The following is a 16956-nucleotide window of genomic DNA, read 5'->3' on the forward strand; positions in this document are numbered from 1 at the left end:
TTCCACCATGCATCCTGTCTGGCTGACATACGCTGCTCCACATTCACAGGGAATCCTGTAAACGCCATCTTTGACCTGCATAAGCTATAACCTGAGCTTCATTATGGCTTGTAGATGGTATTAATCTGATGTTTCTTCAAGACCCTGGCGATCCTCCGGAAACCATGGAAACATAGGGAAGACAGGCGGTAGCGATGGGTTCCTCCTCAATGTTAGGTTTCCTGGTTTTTCAGTCTGCCCTTTTTAAGAGGCTCAAAATTGCAAATTTTAGAAAGATGTTTCTTGTGTTGGAATCTATCCATAAATACAGCATTTTTTGTTCACTACAGCAAACAGATAAGTTAAATGAATTATCTCCACAACAGAGCAATCTTAAAGGCAGGTTAAGGACTGGGAAATGCACTGATCATTTGAATTACTAATTACTTCCAGTCAGATTAAACTTTTAATACATCAATGTTGAAAATAGAGCTTCCCAAAGGGTCCAAAAATATGCTCAGCTGCTTCAGGACTAAGGAGAATTTCAATTCTATAATGGACTTCTACTCCAAATAAAACATGCTCATTATATTTTAAATTAAAATATTTTATAGCTGCACAATTAATAAAAATGTACATCTTATGCATGATTCCCTGCACTTAATCAAAAACAGAAGATACTGGAAATGCTCAGCTAGTATAGGTGAGAAAAAAAACAGAGCAGATGGTTCAGTTCAGAGACGCTTCACCAGAATTGAAAAGATGAGGAAGGTAGTTGTAAAACAGCAGGGAAGGCAGGGCAAGGGGCATTGGTGCTTCCTCACTACACTCATGCAGAACCCAACAGTGGCATTACTTTTGCTGTGAATTTTTACTAGCTTCTTCACCTTCATGAGGTTATTCTCTGCCTTTTCCCTTCCTTCCTCAGTTTCCATCTCACACGATAGGCTAGCCACTCACATCTATTACAAGCCTAATGACACAACAAGCACCTCCACCGCTCTTTGTCCCATACTAGCTCCTGTAAGGACTCTATTCCATTCCCTCAGTTCTTTCATTTCCGTCTTATGTCCTCCGATGATGAGACTTTCCATACAGAGAATTTTTGAAATATCTTCTATCTGTCTGCATTGCAACTTCCCGCCCTACAATTGCTTACAAAGCGCTTGACCAGATCTCATCCATTTTCTATACCTCTGCTTTCAACTCCTCTCTTCCGAGACAAACTAAAGATGGAGTCTCCTGTCCTCACCTTCTACCCCACCAGCCTCTGTTTTCAAAAACAACAGGAATTCTGCAGATGCTGGAAATTCAAGCAACACACATCAAAGTTGCTGGTGAACGCAGCAGGCCAGGCAGCATCTGTAGTAAGAGGTGCAGTCGACGTTTCAGGCCGAGACCCTTCGTCAGGACTAACTGAAGGAAGAGTGAGTAAGGGATTTGAAAGTTGGAGGGGGAAGGGGAGATCCAAAATGATAGGAGAAGACAGGAGGGGGAGGGATGGAGCCAAGAGCTTCTCTAACTTCCGCTAGGCCCCACCTCCCCCTCGTATCCCATCTGTTACTTATTTTTATGCACACATTCTTTCTCTCACTCTCCTTTTTCTCCCTCTGTCCCTCTGAATATACCTCTTGCCCATCCTCTGGGTCCCCCCACCCTCCTTGTCTTTCTTCCCAGACCTCCTGTCCCATGATCCTCTCGTATCCCCTTTTGCCAATCACCTGTCCAGCTCTTGGCTCCATCCCTCCCCCTCCTGTCTTCTCCTATCATTTTGGATCTCCCCCTTCCCCTCCAACTTTCAAATCCCTTACTCACTCTTCTTTCAGTTAGTCCTGACGAAGGGTCTCGGCCTGAAATGTCGACTGCACCTCTTCCTACAGATGCTGCCTGGCCTGCTGCGTTCACCAGCAACTTTGATGTGTGTTGTCTGTTTTCAAAAGATCATTCTCCACAATATTCACCACCTTCAAAGAGATTCCACCGCCAGATACATCTTTCCTTTTCTACCCATTCAGTATTTCATTGGGACCTTTCCCTTCATGACTACTGGTCTACTCTGTTCCCATAACTACATACCCACTCCCCACCCCAACACTTCTTGTGCCACTTACCCTGCAATGGCAGGTGATGTCCATCACCTCTTCCCTCTCACTATTCATGACCCCAAACAGTCCTTCCCAGTGATGCAGTGACTCACTTGCCTTTCTTCCAATGCAGGGTCCTACGTTCAGCGTTCACAATGTAGTTTGCTCTCCATTGCAGAAACCAATTGCAAATTGGGCAATTGCTTTGCAGAACACCTGAATTCAGTGTGCCAGCCACTTTAATTCTACATCCCACTCCAAGCCATTGGTCTGTACGTCACAGTGAGGCTCAACATGAGCTTGAGGAAAAACACGTCACTTTCTTTCTGGGCATGTTGTAGTCTTCTGCACGCAATACAACTTTAAAGTAACTTGATTTCTCAGCTTACATCAGTCATCCATCTGTGATAATAGTTCAGCATTCTCATTCATTCTCTCTCGCTCTCTCTCACTCACTCATTCGTGCCCATCCTGCTATGTTGGGCAGGTCCTCCTCCTCCGCAGTCTGAAACGTCCACATTCTTTTGTCAATGTTCTCACCCTCTGACTGCTCCCATTCATTCACGGCACAGACAACCTGATTCACAGTTTATCTCCATGGTTCCGCCTGTTTTACACTATCAGAGACATCGCACCTCTCACCCCCACACAGCTTTTATCTTCGTTACTGTTCTGATGATAGATCACCCTGCTGAAACATTGACTCTGTTTCTCCTCCCACAAATGCAGCCTTACCTGCTGCCTATTCCCAGCATTTTCTTCTTGTTTTCAATTGCAATGATGCATTCAAGCTTGATTTCAATGTTTAACAGAATTTTGGATAGGTACACGAGTGAGAGGTTTATGGAGGGCTATGGTCTGGGTGGAAGTCAATGGGAGAAGGCAGCTTAAATGGTTCAGCATGGACTAGATGGGCCGAATGGCCTTTTTCTGTGCTGTATTTTTCTATGACTCCACTCATCCTCAGTTTTTATAGTTTGTTCTTCACCTTCATGTCCCTCTGCTTGAAATTAATAAAATTGGGATTTTCCTGTTTTTTTTTACCCATTTTCTTCTTTCAGTAACATTTACGTTAAAGTTTATGGCAGTGGATATAATTTAATCTTCTGTACAGTAATGGCAAGTCTTCATTAATCTACTCCAGTTCTACTTTTCATCATGTTTTTTTCCTTTCCTCAATTCCCTGTTAAACAACGTCACTACAACCATTTTTTATTATGCATACCTGAAATAAAATCAGAGAATGCTGGAAGCCCTTAGTCAGGCAGCACCAGCTGGGGACGAATCAGTATTTCAGGTAAAAGACCCTCGTAGAACTGGAAAAAGGAAAAGGCAAGTGTTTTAAGCTACAAATATGGGCTTAAGTGAAAAGAGGGAAAGTCTGTCATAGGATCCAAGCCAAATTTATTAAGACAGTATTTTCTTTTTTAAAAAAACAGCAGATAGAACAAATGATACAGAGAAAAATTGAAATAAATTCTGCCACATCTGTGAAAATAAATGGGTTCACTTAAAATTGTTAAGCTCAGTATTAGTTTGCCAATGTTTGTGCCCAAGGCAGAGGTTGAGTCAGATTGTTTAAAGTTATATTGTGCAGCATTGCAACATGGTGTTCTGACGACAGACAGTTAAACTAAAACGGTGCTTTTAAATAGCAGGAGACTGAAACCTCAGGTCTGCCCCTACAAAGTGAACAGCTATATTCTGCAAAGTGGTGGCCCAATCTGCATTTGTATTCTCCAAAGCCCAGGAGTCCACACTGTGAACGCTGTATAGAAAGAGGTGCAGGGATTTCCATTTTGCTTGCAAGGAGGGATAGGAATGGGTAAAGGGGCTGACGTTACCTCTCCCTCAGTTGCACGAGAAAGAGCTGTGAAAAGAGCGTGGCTGGTGGAGACAGCAGAGTGGAGCAGAGAGTCAAAGGAACAGTCACCTCATAATACTGAAACAGGAAGAATGATGATGTATCTGGTGATGGAATGCAGTTTGAGGTAGCTGAAGATGGGAAAGATGACCTGTTGAATATGGAGGCTGATTGGATGGGAAGTGGACAAGGAAAACTCCACTCCACATCTACAATCTGCCATATTAGTAGCATTCTGGTCTGGTGACCAAGTAAAATACAAGAGGTCAAGGTACGACCTCCGGAAAGCCATCTTGTGCGAAGTGGCAATTCTGGACTAAACTTGAATCACCGAAGGATGCTCAACAGCTCTGCAGGGCTTGAATGCTACCACCTCTTATAAAGTGAAACCAAGTGACATAGGTGGCAACAAGCCTTTGCTCCCAGTTAACCTCAAAGTCATTTATGCTCGCTTTGACCATCAAAACATGAAGAAACCTTCACGGACTCCCTCAGCTCCCGATGACCCTGTGACTTCGGTCTCCAAGGCACACATGAGAACATCCTTCGGGACAGTGGGCTCACAGAAAGCATCCCGATCAGACAGGGCACTTTGCCGAGTACTAAAGGCCTGTGCTGATTAACTGGCTAGAGGGTTCATCAATATCTTTAACCTATCGCTTCGGCAGTCTGCTTCAGGCAGGCTTCAATTATACTAGTGCTTAAGCTGCTTCAGTGACTATCGTCCAGTAACACTTACATCCACTATGATAAAGTGCTTCGAGGGGTTGCTGATGAAACATATCAACTCCTTATCTGAGAAGTGACTTGCTTCCCATCTGATTTGCCTTCTGTCACAGCAGGCAGACAGCAGATGTTATTTCATTAGGTCTTCACTCAGCCCTGGAACATCTGGACACTGAAGATCCATACATGAGGATGCCCTTCATTGACCACAGCTCGGCATTCAGTACTATCATCCCCTCAGAATTCATCAATAAGCTTCAAGACATTGCCCTTGTGCAATTGGATCCTCAATTTCCTCACTTGCAGAGCCCAGTCAGATTGGATTGGCAACAACATCTTCTCCGCGATCTCCATCAGTACAGGTGTACCACAGGCTGTGTGCTTAGCTCTCCTGCTCTACTTGACTTATGTCTATGAGACTAAGCACAGCTGCAATGCCATATTTAAGTTTGCTGATGGCACGTCTGCCGCTGGCCAAATCAAAGGTGTTGATGAATCAGCATATAGGAGGGAGATTGAAAATCTGGTCGAGTGGTGCCACAACAACAACCTCTCACTCAATATCAGCGAGGCCAAGGAGCTGATTATTGATTTTAGGAGGAGGAAACAGGTGGTCCACGAGACTGTCCTCATTGGAGGATCACAGGTAGAGAAGGACAACAACGTTAAATTCATCTGTGTTATCATTTCAGAGGACCTATCTCAGGTCCACTGCGTAAGAGCTGTTGGGGAAAAAAGCACAGCAGTGCCTCTGTTGGTATATTGACTAGCTGCTCATGGTCTGGTATGGAAACACCTACAAAAGGTAGTGAATATGGCTCAATCCATCACAGGTAAAGCCCTCCCACAACTGACACATCCATGCAGAGCGCTGTAACAGGAAAGCAGGATCTATAATCAAAGACCCCAACCATCCAGGCCATTTCTCCTTCTCACTGCTGCCATCAGGAAGGTACAGGAGCCATAGGACCCACACCTCCAAGTTCAAGAACACTTATTACCCCTCAAATCATCAGGCTTTTGAACCAGGGGGGACAACTTCACTCGCCCCAGGACGGAACTGTTCCCGCAATCTGTGGTTTCACTTTCAAGAACACTTACTTTCTTTCTTTTTTTTACTTGCAGTTTGTTGCCTTTTGCACATTGGTTGGTTGTGCATCCTGTTGGGTGCGGTCTTTCATTGATTTCTATTGCGTTTCTTGTATTTACTGTGAGGACCCTCAAGAGAATGAATCTCAGGGCTGTGTATGATGACATACATGTAATTTGATAACAAATTTACTTTGAACATTCTCTGACTAAGGGGTGAGGGTTTGAGAACAGATGTTGAAGAGGTTAACACATGACTTTAACAATTTAATTTAAACCATTTTGGCTTTAAATTAAATTAAGTGTGGCTGTGTCTTTGTTTCAATTTATTATGTTTCAATTTGTCATGGTATCATTTTGCTCCAGCCACTTTTTAAAAGTGATTTTCTACATTGGTCTGTGCCCCTCCTCTCTGCACCTTAAAGCATGCTTGACTTCGCACCTTTGCAGTTCTGATGATTTTAACCTGAATCCTTATGTCTCAGCCTGCTGGTGCTGCCCAAACTGATGGGAGTTTCTAGTATATAATGTTTTTTTTTTATTTATGATCCATTTGTGTAAATCATCATCCTTAAAGTTTGGGCAACCAGACTTGATCCATCAGCCATGCCCCCTGCTCCCTTTCCCACATTATAACAGTGAATCCCCTTTAAAAGGATACCTTTAAATGTTAAACACTTGGAAACATTCTGAAGGGGACAGGAAAGGATCTATATAAACACAGACTTGTGTGGAACTATGGGTTGAGAGAACATGCATTGAGATGAACGGCTATATAATATCAGTGGTCAGAACGTTGCAATGCATACCATGCATTGTCAACTGGATAGGCAAACTGTTCCACCTTTGCAAGGGTCCCCAAGATTGCCGAAGGATGCCAGCATCTCCCGTTCTCCTTACCATGCACCACCCATCCATGTTTGCAATGGTCACATTGACGCACGTTGATCTTCCCAGCTTGATAGCACTCACAGTTACAGTTCACCAGTGTGCAGCGAATAGCCTGGAAACAGAGAGAGAATTTTACACAGTCGTCCAATGCAGATAAAGTCTTCATCCACATAGCACGAATGGCAGTACTGTTAAAGTAAACATATAAAATACATTGATATATCTTAAGTGTTAAATTTATTTAATCACTTTTCCACATAAGTCTTCATCAAGATTAACTGGATTATTTAGAGTGGCAATTAGTGAGCTAGAATTTACAATTTTCATTTAAAAATAATGCTGGTAATATTGTGTGACTGGTCAGTCACCTACACTTGCGACAACATCTGTTTTGACTCTGGTATAGATACAGGAGCCTGAAGGTGAACACTCAGTGATTTAGGAACAGCTTCTTCCCTCTGCCATCCGATTCCTAAATGGACATTGAACCCATGAACACTAACCTCATATTTTTATTATTTCTGTTTTTGCACTATTTTTAATTTAACTACTTAATATACATCTATATACTTGCTGGTTCTTAAGGTTGTTATAGGTGGGGTGGGGGGTGGCAATGGGGACAAGCTCCCACTACCTATTAAGTGCTCCCAATGGCATGCGCCTCAAATAGCCTCTGACAACCAAGTCCAGCTCCTGGCCTTCACGTGTGGCTTGGCTACTAAGCTCAGCGGAACTATTTCTACTGACAGGAGAAGGGGTAAAGGCACGTTACTGGTGCCTTAAAACCAGTTGCTTTGGGCAGATGGGGCTCCTCAACCGTGGTTGGTAGCCCATCTAGGAGTCACCAAGTCCAATGGAAAGTTTATATGACTGCCATCTTCTGAAAAAAAAAGTTAACTAAAAGTGTATTCTTATAGGAATCATATCTAATAGTTCAGAAAACCTGCCAGTTTGAACATGCAAAATATAGAGGATGCTGGATTAGAGTGCAGGACCATGAGATATAGGAGCAGAGTTAGGCTAGTTGGCCCATCAAGTCTGCTCCAGAAAGTGTGAGGGACAGGCAGTCCTGTACCTCAAAAGATAGTACCGGGAGCAGGGTTTGAATCTACGTAGAAAGCCTCCACTGGATTTCAAGTCTAACACCTTAACCACTCGGCCATTGCAAACCTTATTTATCAGAGATTTACTATAAACACACATATTAAGATTCCCATTGTAAAGCAACAGGGCAAAACTTTGTAGCAAAGCATCTTGGAGGCAACATTTTATTTAAACTTCCCATTGAAATTTGTACTTTAGCAAGCACCAGATAGTATTATGTCCAATTATCTTTGAGCTGCACATACAGTATCTTGGGCTCCACTTGCAGGATTTAGAGAAAAAAAATGTAATTTTTTTTACAGTGTCTTTTAGGAAAGATTATCACCTTCACTAAACATGCCAAAATTATTAATATAAGTTTAGTGTTTGATTAAGAACTTCTTGTCGATGAATTGCAATTAAGAAATGTTGACACTTTATGAAATGCTTTTGACACTCCATTCTTTAAGTAAAGTTCCAGTAACTTTGACGTTTGACAATTTTGGAAAAACATCTTCAGATTAGTCATTTATGATTAAGAATTGAAGTGATGAATTAAGAATTTAAAAAAATATAGTAAATTTCCATAATAAGACAGATGAGGACATCAGACATCTTTTAGACATTAGAGCCAACAAATAGGACTGCTGGTCTTTTTCTGTGTTATGAATTGTATGTAATCACAGGACTGTAAGCAACTAACTGAGAACACTTCAATCAGTATAATCCAGAATTATTTTATTCCTACTTTTAACTGTTTAGGGATTCATAGATTTTTTAAAAATCTATATTGTCCTCCAGCATTCCAACACAGTTGTGAATGATGTACTTATATTTATATTGTTTCCAGCAAGATAGAATTCAGATGAGTCTTTGTAGTCCTTTTTCCCAAATATTGTAATGCAAAAAGGTTTACATCAATTTCCCAATTCTCCCTTTTCAATCGAAGAGTTTGTTTTTCAGCTGCTTTATACTTCTCCTTCAGCAGAATGAAGTAAAAAATGGTCCGGTGAAAACCTGGTACAAGGTATATGCATAATTGATTCAAATGTAGGCTGAAGTCTCTGGGGTCTGGATATTTTATGAAGAGAAATGTCCTTTGGTTTACGGTGTTAACCCAGCAATCTCTTACTTGTTAAGTGTGTATATTTTACTCATTCAACGCGAACATTGTGGAAAACCTTCCAACAGAATCGATTAATTGATTACGAACTTCAGAGCAAACTGAAGTTCACTGGTTTGTTCACATACATGTGCATAAGCACACATACCTGCAAAGCTACAGATCAGGAACATCAGTCTACTTGCGAGAATTCCTAGTTAAATCAGTACACTAGCAAAAGGATGGACTTATAAACACATATCCTGATAAATCCCGATTGTTGGGGCATGGAGGGCAATGGTCCCCAGTCTAGGTGGATAGGACTAGGCAGTCCAAATAGTTTCAACATGGACTAAGTGGCCTGAAGGGCCTATTTCTGTGCTGTACTTCTCTATGACTATGACTCTAATTCCTCTGGTATCTCCAAAATAGCAAGCTGTATCTTTACAGGAATAGACATTTACTGTAGTTCCAAGGTTTAACCCCTAACTACAGAGTGTCAGGTTCCCTTTCAATGAAATTGCAAACAGATGTGATTCAGCAGGAGAATATCACTTGACAAAGTAGTACGTTCTACAAGAAACCTCAAGACAGAAAACACTACAATAATACTACTTACTTTGATTTGTAACAATAACTATATACACAACAGAGTTTAATCTAATATAATGCATACTAGCTGTTGAATATATCATGTGGGCAATTAATAATTGAAAATGACACGGTACATGTTTTATTTAGGTGTGATTCAATACGAAAAACATCTCCCAGTAGTTCTGTGGATTTTGACTAATGGAATTTCATTCCCTCTGTACTTACTCACTGCTGCACAATGGGGATATTGCCTGAGTAACATACGTTGGGGTCATTAAAAAAGTCACTTTTTTTTATTTTGTCCAGATGAACAAAACAGCCCTTGAACTGACTGAATGCTCTCCTTCTCACAGGAACTACAGCTCAAGATCAAAGAGATTTTTTTTTAAAATTATGTTCCCTGTCAGAGAAAAATCAAGGGGCTTCCTGCAGAGAAAACACCTCTTACAGGACTTGACCACACCTTGGAACTAAGATAAACTTACCAGCATCTAATTCAAGTATATGAGACAAAACCAGTCATATTTGGAAATTGTGAAGTCAGACAGGAGCAAGAGTTGTGAGAGTGGTATCTTGAGTCAGTGGAGCCACAGTGACAGGGTCTGAGCTCTTATTCAGGTTAATAGACATTTAGTGTTCCAGGACATTGTGTACTTAAATAAAAACATGTTTTGTAATTTTAGTCAGCCAGTTCAATGTCATGACTATAAAACTGCAGGCTTTAATATGGCAATGGAACTGCCATGACACAGAGCATAACAAGTTATACACATATGAAATTAGTTTAAAATCATGCTAATGTACAGCAAGATGACCTCAGAAGTTCATTCTTCTTCACTCTAACTCCCATGACTTTATAAGTACTTTACTTGGGTTAAACTAATCTAACAGGGATGAATCAATCTGCTGACTAAAAACTTCTTCATTAAGAAGAGAATTGTCTTTAGGGGACCACAGGTTTTATCTGCTAAATAAGTAAAATTGTTAGCTGGATTTCAAACTTCACAAAAAAAAAGTCTGCGTGACTTTTAAAATCTTCATCCAAGTAGGAAAGGAATGGATTCAAGTCCACTTTAAATTAATATTTAAATGAGCTTCATTAATATGAAGCAGCTATGAGATTGCTGCAGTTTAAGAGTCTATAGCTATCAAAAGGTTGAGGGGAGACTCCTTTTGCCTTTTCTACAGCCAATAAATCTCCCTCAACTAACATTTATTTATTGAGATACTGCACAGAAAAGGCCCTTCTGGCCCTTTGAGCTGTGCTGTCCATCAACCCTCTAATTTAATTTAAGGTTAAATTACCCTAGCCCAATCACGGGATAATTTACAATGACCAATTAACCTACCAACCGGTACATCTTTGGACTGTGGGAAGAAACTGGAGCACCCAGAGGAAACATACGCGGTCACAGGGAGATCATACAAACTCCTTACAGACAACGGCAACATTATTGGAAATAGACTAACAAGTTCTTTATTTTGTTTGCTCCTTTGGGAATATATACCGCATACAAAATATCTACAACAGCAGCAAATCAACTACTGAAAAAATTTAGAGGTTAGTAGGATCTTGATCAGTAACAACGTCAAAGGTTACGGGGAGAAGGCAGGAGAATGTGGTTGAGAGGGACAATAAATCTGCCACGATGGAATAGCAGAGCAAACTGAATAGTCCCTTTATGCTCCTGTGTCCTAATTTTGCTCCCATGTCTTATGATTTTATTACTCCCTAGCATTGTGTAAACCATCCATTATAATCACTCTGAGTAGTTGCATCACTAATCACAGAACCTTCTGACTCTCTCTATCAACTGTCCCAGCCTTTCCCTGTGTTCCCATCCTATCTCTCCACAACACAACTATCCCACCCTACCCATTTAATCATCTGCCATTTTCCTTACACTCTGCCTCCAGCTAATCAGCCCACTTTCCACATAGCACTCAGCTAGCTTTTGTACTATGAATTTCAACTTTATCTAACAACCCATTAAGAGCCATTTTAGTAAACACCATCAGGAAGTCCATAAATCCTGGTCACTATTTTAATCTAAAAATTATTCCTTCAGTAAAATATAGGAAGCAGGCATAAACATGAGAAACCGTTAAAACTTACGGAAACAAAATAGCCTGGCGAAGAGATTACAATCATGGAGTAATAGAAACGTACAGCACAGAAACAGGCCCTTTGGCCCATCTAGATCATGTTGAAGTCTCTTAAACTGCTTCCTCCCATTGACCTGCACCAGGATCACAGCCCACCATACCACTACCATCCATGTACCTATTCAAACTTCACTTAAATGTCAAAATCAAGCTCGCATGCACCACTTGTGTTGGCAGTTTGTTCCACACTCTCACAACCCTCTGAGTGAAGAAGATTCCCCTCATGTTCCCCTTAAGTTTAGATTGGGATTTTAGTTTTTGGATGAACTAATGAACTGTTGCAAAAAATCAAATTAGAAATGGTTGATAGTTCTTTCAGACAACTATGAGGGGTTTGATGAGCTAATGGCACCTATTAGCATGGTAAGATTCCTCAATTAATAAGATGTTTAGGTGGGGGTAAGTAATTCAGAGTTTGGAACAGTGTCGCAATATGCATTGCACTAAACATGATTTTTTTTCTGCTTGATGGCCTTGCATAGCTACGACAACAAGACCAACACGATGCACATTTTCAATTGGTCTTCAGTATTATTCTGTGCGGTTATTCAGTTCCCCTCAGAGCTGCCATCCTCCTCCAGCACAGTCGAAACATCAGTCAGCTGTGCTTGCTCTGTTTTGCATCTGCTGAGCATTTCATCACTCCACTGATGTGATTTACTGGCAAAGAGGTTTCTGTGCGATTACGAAAGTGTAATCCCTTGGTATCTGTGTCTGGCAAGATTAGCAATTTCTGTCTTTTTTATCCCCCCACTACGCTGTGCTGTTTCATCTCACTTACTGTGCGGAGGAGTTATGTTCAAAAGCCCCGCTGCCAACAACAAGCGCTCTTGAAATGCTTGCAAACAAGGATGCTTTACGTTCAGATTCCTGCTCCGGAGGCAGGCAGTCGACGGAACACAAAGTGTTGCCATGCTATTTTCTTCTAAGAAAAAGACTTTCCATGGTTTCACGAGAAGCTCCTAGGTCACAATGCAGTCTAAAAGAAAATTGCTGCTAATTACACCAAATCCTGCAGCTGAGTATACAGACCCAAAGTCAAGGATTTTCATTTAGAGGATGTTTTGGTTAATAATTTTAAAAGAATCAGGGGAAGTATATTATTCAGGAGATCTGCTGCTGTGCAACTTCCCTCTTAACTCAACTATTCCTCCTGCAATGAAAATAATATCCTAAGCGTCATCACACATGGGTAACAATAATTAGGAATGACCTGTCATTTTGAAGGAGCTAGGTGATCCTATTATGTATGCAGCTGACCAAGTATTCCCACACACAGACAAACTGCTGCACAGCTTTGTATATTTTAACTGACTGATTCTCGATAATTCCTATTTGGATTACAGCACTACAAACACCTTCAATGGAAGCTATTAGGTTAGCTAAAGCTGCGAGGTGCAAGGATGTACTTTTAAAAAGGGCTCAAGTTAAATTAGTTACCCAGGTCCTGCAATCCTTAGCAAATTCTCAACATCGATTCAGTTGTCCATATTCTTTCAAGACCCACCACATGACTTCCATCTCCAGCTGCCCTGCAAGAACATAGGTCATCTCACATTGCCTGCCACAAGGATAGACATCTTCCAGGACGAAGGACCTTGGCTAAGTGGGATACGCACATAATTGTTTTCCGCAGAGCAGAGTACGAAAAAATCTAATATCTGCACATACATTCAAAATTAGGAGGAGGAGTCTTAATGACACTGCAAACCTGTTTCCTCTGGCTAGTGGGGCACTAACTGGTCAGTGACGTGTCAAATCAGCCAAGAATTGATCATGAACTTCAATGGTCTTCTTGACATATGGATTACTTCCGCTTTTTTAAAATTCTAAGTGGTTTAGTACCTTTAGGTCACAAAATTGAAATAACCAGAAGAATTAGTAAGAAAATTGGACATTTTCTTTTTGAGTACAGTGTGTTTGTACGATCTGAAATAAACCTGAAATATTGATGACAGTCATCATTGAAAATGTATTGAAGAGGACAAACAGAAAGGGAAAAATTAGTTGGTTTGCCTGACTGGGACCATTGAAAAAATAGAAATCTGTGACGATTGGAGGACAAGGACCATGGGAGATCTCAGAACGTTCAGATGCTTAATGAACACATCATCTGAGTACATGACTGAACTTATCTAAGCCAATCTCCACCCAAACCCAGAACATGCAACCTAGAGTCTATAGGAACAGAAGTTGGCATACAATGATGATAAGTCCACTGTGATATTCAGAATAAAAGATTTTGATGAATTACCAAGCACAGGTAAGAAGGAAACTCATTGGTGGCTGACAAGGGGCCATCTGCTGTGGAACAGGCACCCGACTTTTAAACAGGAGGCAAATATAGCAACAGGACTACAAAGAGAAATGACCTCGCTCTGAACATAACAGTGGAAGGTTGCCTGACTAAAGTGAAGGTATCCATCACCTCGACATGCATGGCCTTCTCCCACGTGCAGCACTGCTGTTATGCGTCAATGAGCATATGGCAAACCCATGGTACCTGCAGTAGGAATCTCCTGTCCAATAGAATAATTTGCATAACTGAAGGATGAAATATGCATAGTGCTATCTCCTCTCTTACATCTTTCAACAGCTCAGCAAGCTGCTATCATATCATGTTGACTTCTCAGCCTTGGGGGCTCTGTTCATACTTTACCCCAGAAGCAATTCCTTCTCTACATTTTGCTCTTACAATTGTTCTGTACCTTTCACAGATTCTTTTTATGTTTTCATTTTCACCACCTCTGAAAAGGCTGATGCAAAACCTTTAACATCTCTATCACAATAGACACTTCCCTTCATCCCCAACTCTGACTGTTCGTTTTTCCACACACACTGGAAAAGACCATAAGATGTAGGAGCAGAACTAGGCCATTCAGTTCATCGAGTCTGCTCTGCTGTGGCTGATATACTATCCCCCACAACCCCATTGTCCCCGTAACTGACGCCCTGACTAACCAAGAACCTATTAATCACAACTTTAAATATACCCAATAACTGGATTCCTCCTCATCTCTGTTCTAACGGCATATCCTTCTATTTTGAGGCTGTGCCCTCTGGTCCTAGACTCCCTCACTATAGGAAACTCTATCTCAGTCTTTCAATATTTGGTAGGTTTCTATGAGATCCCCCTGTTTTTTTACTGAACTCCAGTGAGTACAGGCCCAGAACCATCAAAAGCTCTTCATATATTAGCCCCTTTATTCCTGGGATCATTCTCATGAACTCCCCCCGCCCCACCCAGATCCGCTCCACTGTCAGTACATCTTACATAAAGGGTCCAAACCTGCTCACCATAGTCCAATGCTTTATACAGCCTCAGCATTACATCCTTGCTTTTATATTCCAGCAGACATGCCACCTCTCCCGGAAGTTCTGGAAGTCTCCCGCATATTGACAGCAGCTCCCTAATGCCTGCAAATTATATACAATATCCCAGAAATCAATTTTTTTGAGAGCGAGCAAGAGAGAGTGAGAGCGAACGGGCACAAGAGAGAGAGAGAGAGAGAGAGAGAGATGGAGACGTGCGCGCTATGACAGAGTGTTCCAAAAAAAGAAAATATAAAACATACGTCACCCCAGACTGCACTAAAGTGTACCCCTGCCTAATAGGGGTCAAAAATACTGACAGTGTTGCTCGCTGCACTGTTTGCAACAGTGACTTTTCTATTGCCCATGGTGGGTTAAGACTGTAAAAGACATGTTGAGGTGAGTTTAACAGGTGTCATTCATTCATTAGCATAGCAACGTTATTTAAACTAGCTGGCTAGCTGCTAAGGAGCTACTCTATTGCAGACATCCCACCTCTCCCGGAAGTTCCGGGAGTCTCCCGCAAATTGATGGTGCTACCTCCCTGAAATGAGTTTTTGCAGGGTGGAATGTCTGTCCTAGTCCTCTCAAAATCACTACTAATATTGCATTTGCAATTCTTATTTACATTCCTATTTACTTTCATAAATAGAAAGCATAACAATAAGTGACATTAAAATCCACGAAAGAATTCCTTCGGGAAATTTATAGAGTTACAGCAAGAAACAGGCTCACAGGCCTACTGATTCTGCACTGCCATCAACCACCCGTATCTACTAATTCCATATTGACTCCATATTTAGTTCACTCCTGTTCTCAACTCAGCCTAGATTCTACCAATCACCTACACACTGGAGGCAATTTAGAAGGCCAATAAACATACAAATCCACGAATCTTTGGGATATGGAAGAAAACCAGTGCACGCACAATGTAGTCACAGGAAGAATGGGCAAACCCCACACAGACAACACCCTAAGCCAGGACTGAACTCAGGCCTCTGATACTGTGAGGCAGTAGCCCTACTAGCTGTGCCACTAAGCCATCCAGAATTTATGAGGATTACTGAAGTAAAAACTGCCAAGAAAGGAATAAATAGAATGCAAATACTATGCTCATTTCTAAAAATGGATAAATTCCAGTTTAAAGTTTGTTTTGTTTTCTACCATTTGTTAGTTGTCCAAAGGCACAGTAAATGAGATTCATTCTACGCTTAATCCCTCAGATGATAAACAACCTTCATTGAAAAGGTTTGAGGAAGGCTATTATGTTCTGGTTTATGTTATTAAATAGGGTTATGAGACCAGTCTTCAATTGCACAGTCAAATGGTACAATATTTTCTTCCAGCACAGTCGAGCATTCCTGAGCAAAACAACAGGAACATTTAAAGCACAGTCTACTAGCAAAGCAAGGTCACTATTTGCAATAAAAATATGTGACTGATCCAATAATTTAAACAAAACCACATTCATAACAAACCAACAGAGGAATTCTCAGATACTTTACATTAAGACTGGACTGAACGGACGCAGGCCTGGCTTGGAAAGTAAGAGCAGCTCACAGATCAGTTGTGCCGGCCTTATCAGAACCCAAGTCTGGTTTATCTTCAAGTCATAAAATTTGTTGCTTTGTGGCAGCAGGACAGCGCTGGCATAAGAAATTATAATAGGTTACATCAAATATAAATCAATAGAACATAAGAGGAGGTAGTGCTCATGGACCGTTCAGAAGTTTGGTGGCAGAGGGGAAGATGTTCATGAAATGTTGAGTATGGGTCTTCAGGTAGTAATGAGAAGGGAGCATGTCCCTGGTAGTGAAGGTCCTTTGTGATAGATGTTGCCTTCTCAAGGCATCGCCTTTGGAAGATGTTCTTGATGGTGGGGAGGCTTTTAACTATGATCTGTCTGCGTCTACAACCCTCTGAAGCCTCTTATGATCCCACGTCTACGAAATCACCTCAAACTCTTAATCAAATATAGCACTGACAAAGAACTTGAAACTGCACAGCCTTTCCAATGCTGTCCCATCAATGGGGATCGGTGAAATTTTATATGAGGCATACCCTAT

At 41.2% G+C, this 16956-nt stretch overlaps 1 protein-coding gene across 4 annotated transcripts in view; it reads right to left on the reverse strand.

The window, feature by feature from the left end:
• Positions 1-16956, reverse strand: part of bnc1 (basonuclin zinc finger protein 1) — a 104874-nt gene that overhangs the window by 36533 nt on the left and 51385 nt on the right. The window contains exons 1-2 of one of the 4 annotated variants that reach the window (XM_072278316.1): positions 14876-14974; positions 6643-6745 (exon numbers count right to left, since the gene is read on the reverse strand). In XM_072278316.1, the coding sequence (XP_072134417.1) occupies positions 6643-6745; positions 14876-14878 (106 nt within the window). In that variant the 5' untranslated portion in view covers positions 14879-14974. The other 3 variants (XM_072278315.1, XM_072278314.1, XM_072278317.1) reach the window with 3 other exon arrangements.

Source organism: Mobula birostris, chromosome 14 (genome assembly GCF_030028105.1).
Source record: "Mobula birostris isolate sMobBir1 chromosome 14, sMobBir1.hap1, whole genome shotgun sequence".
NCBI lineage: Eukaryota > Metazoa > Chordata > Chondrichthyes > Myliobatiformes > Myliobatidae > Mobula > Mobula birostris.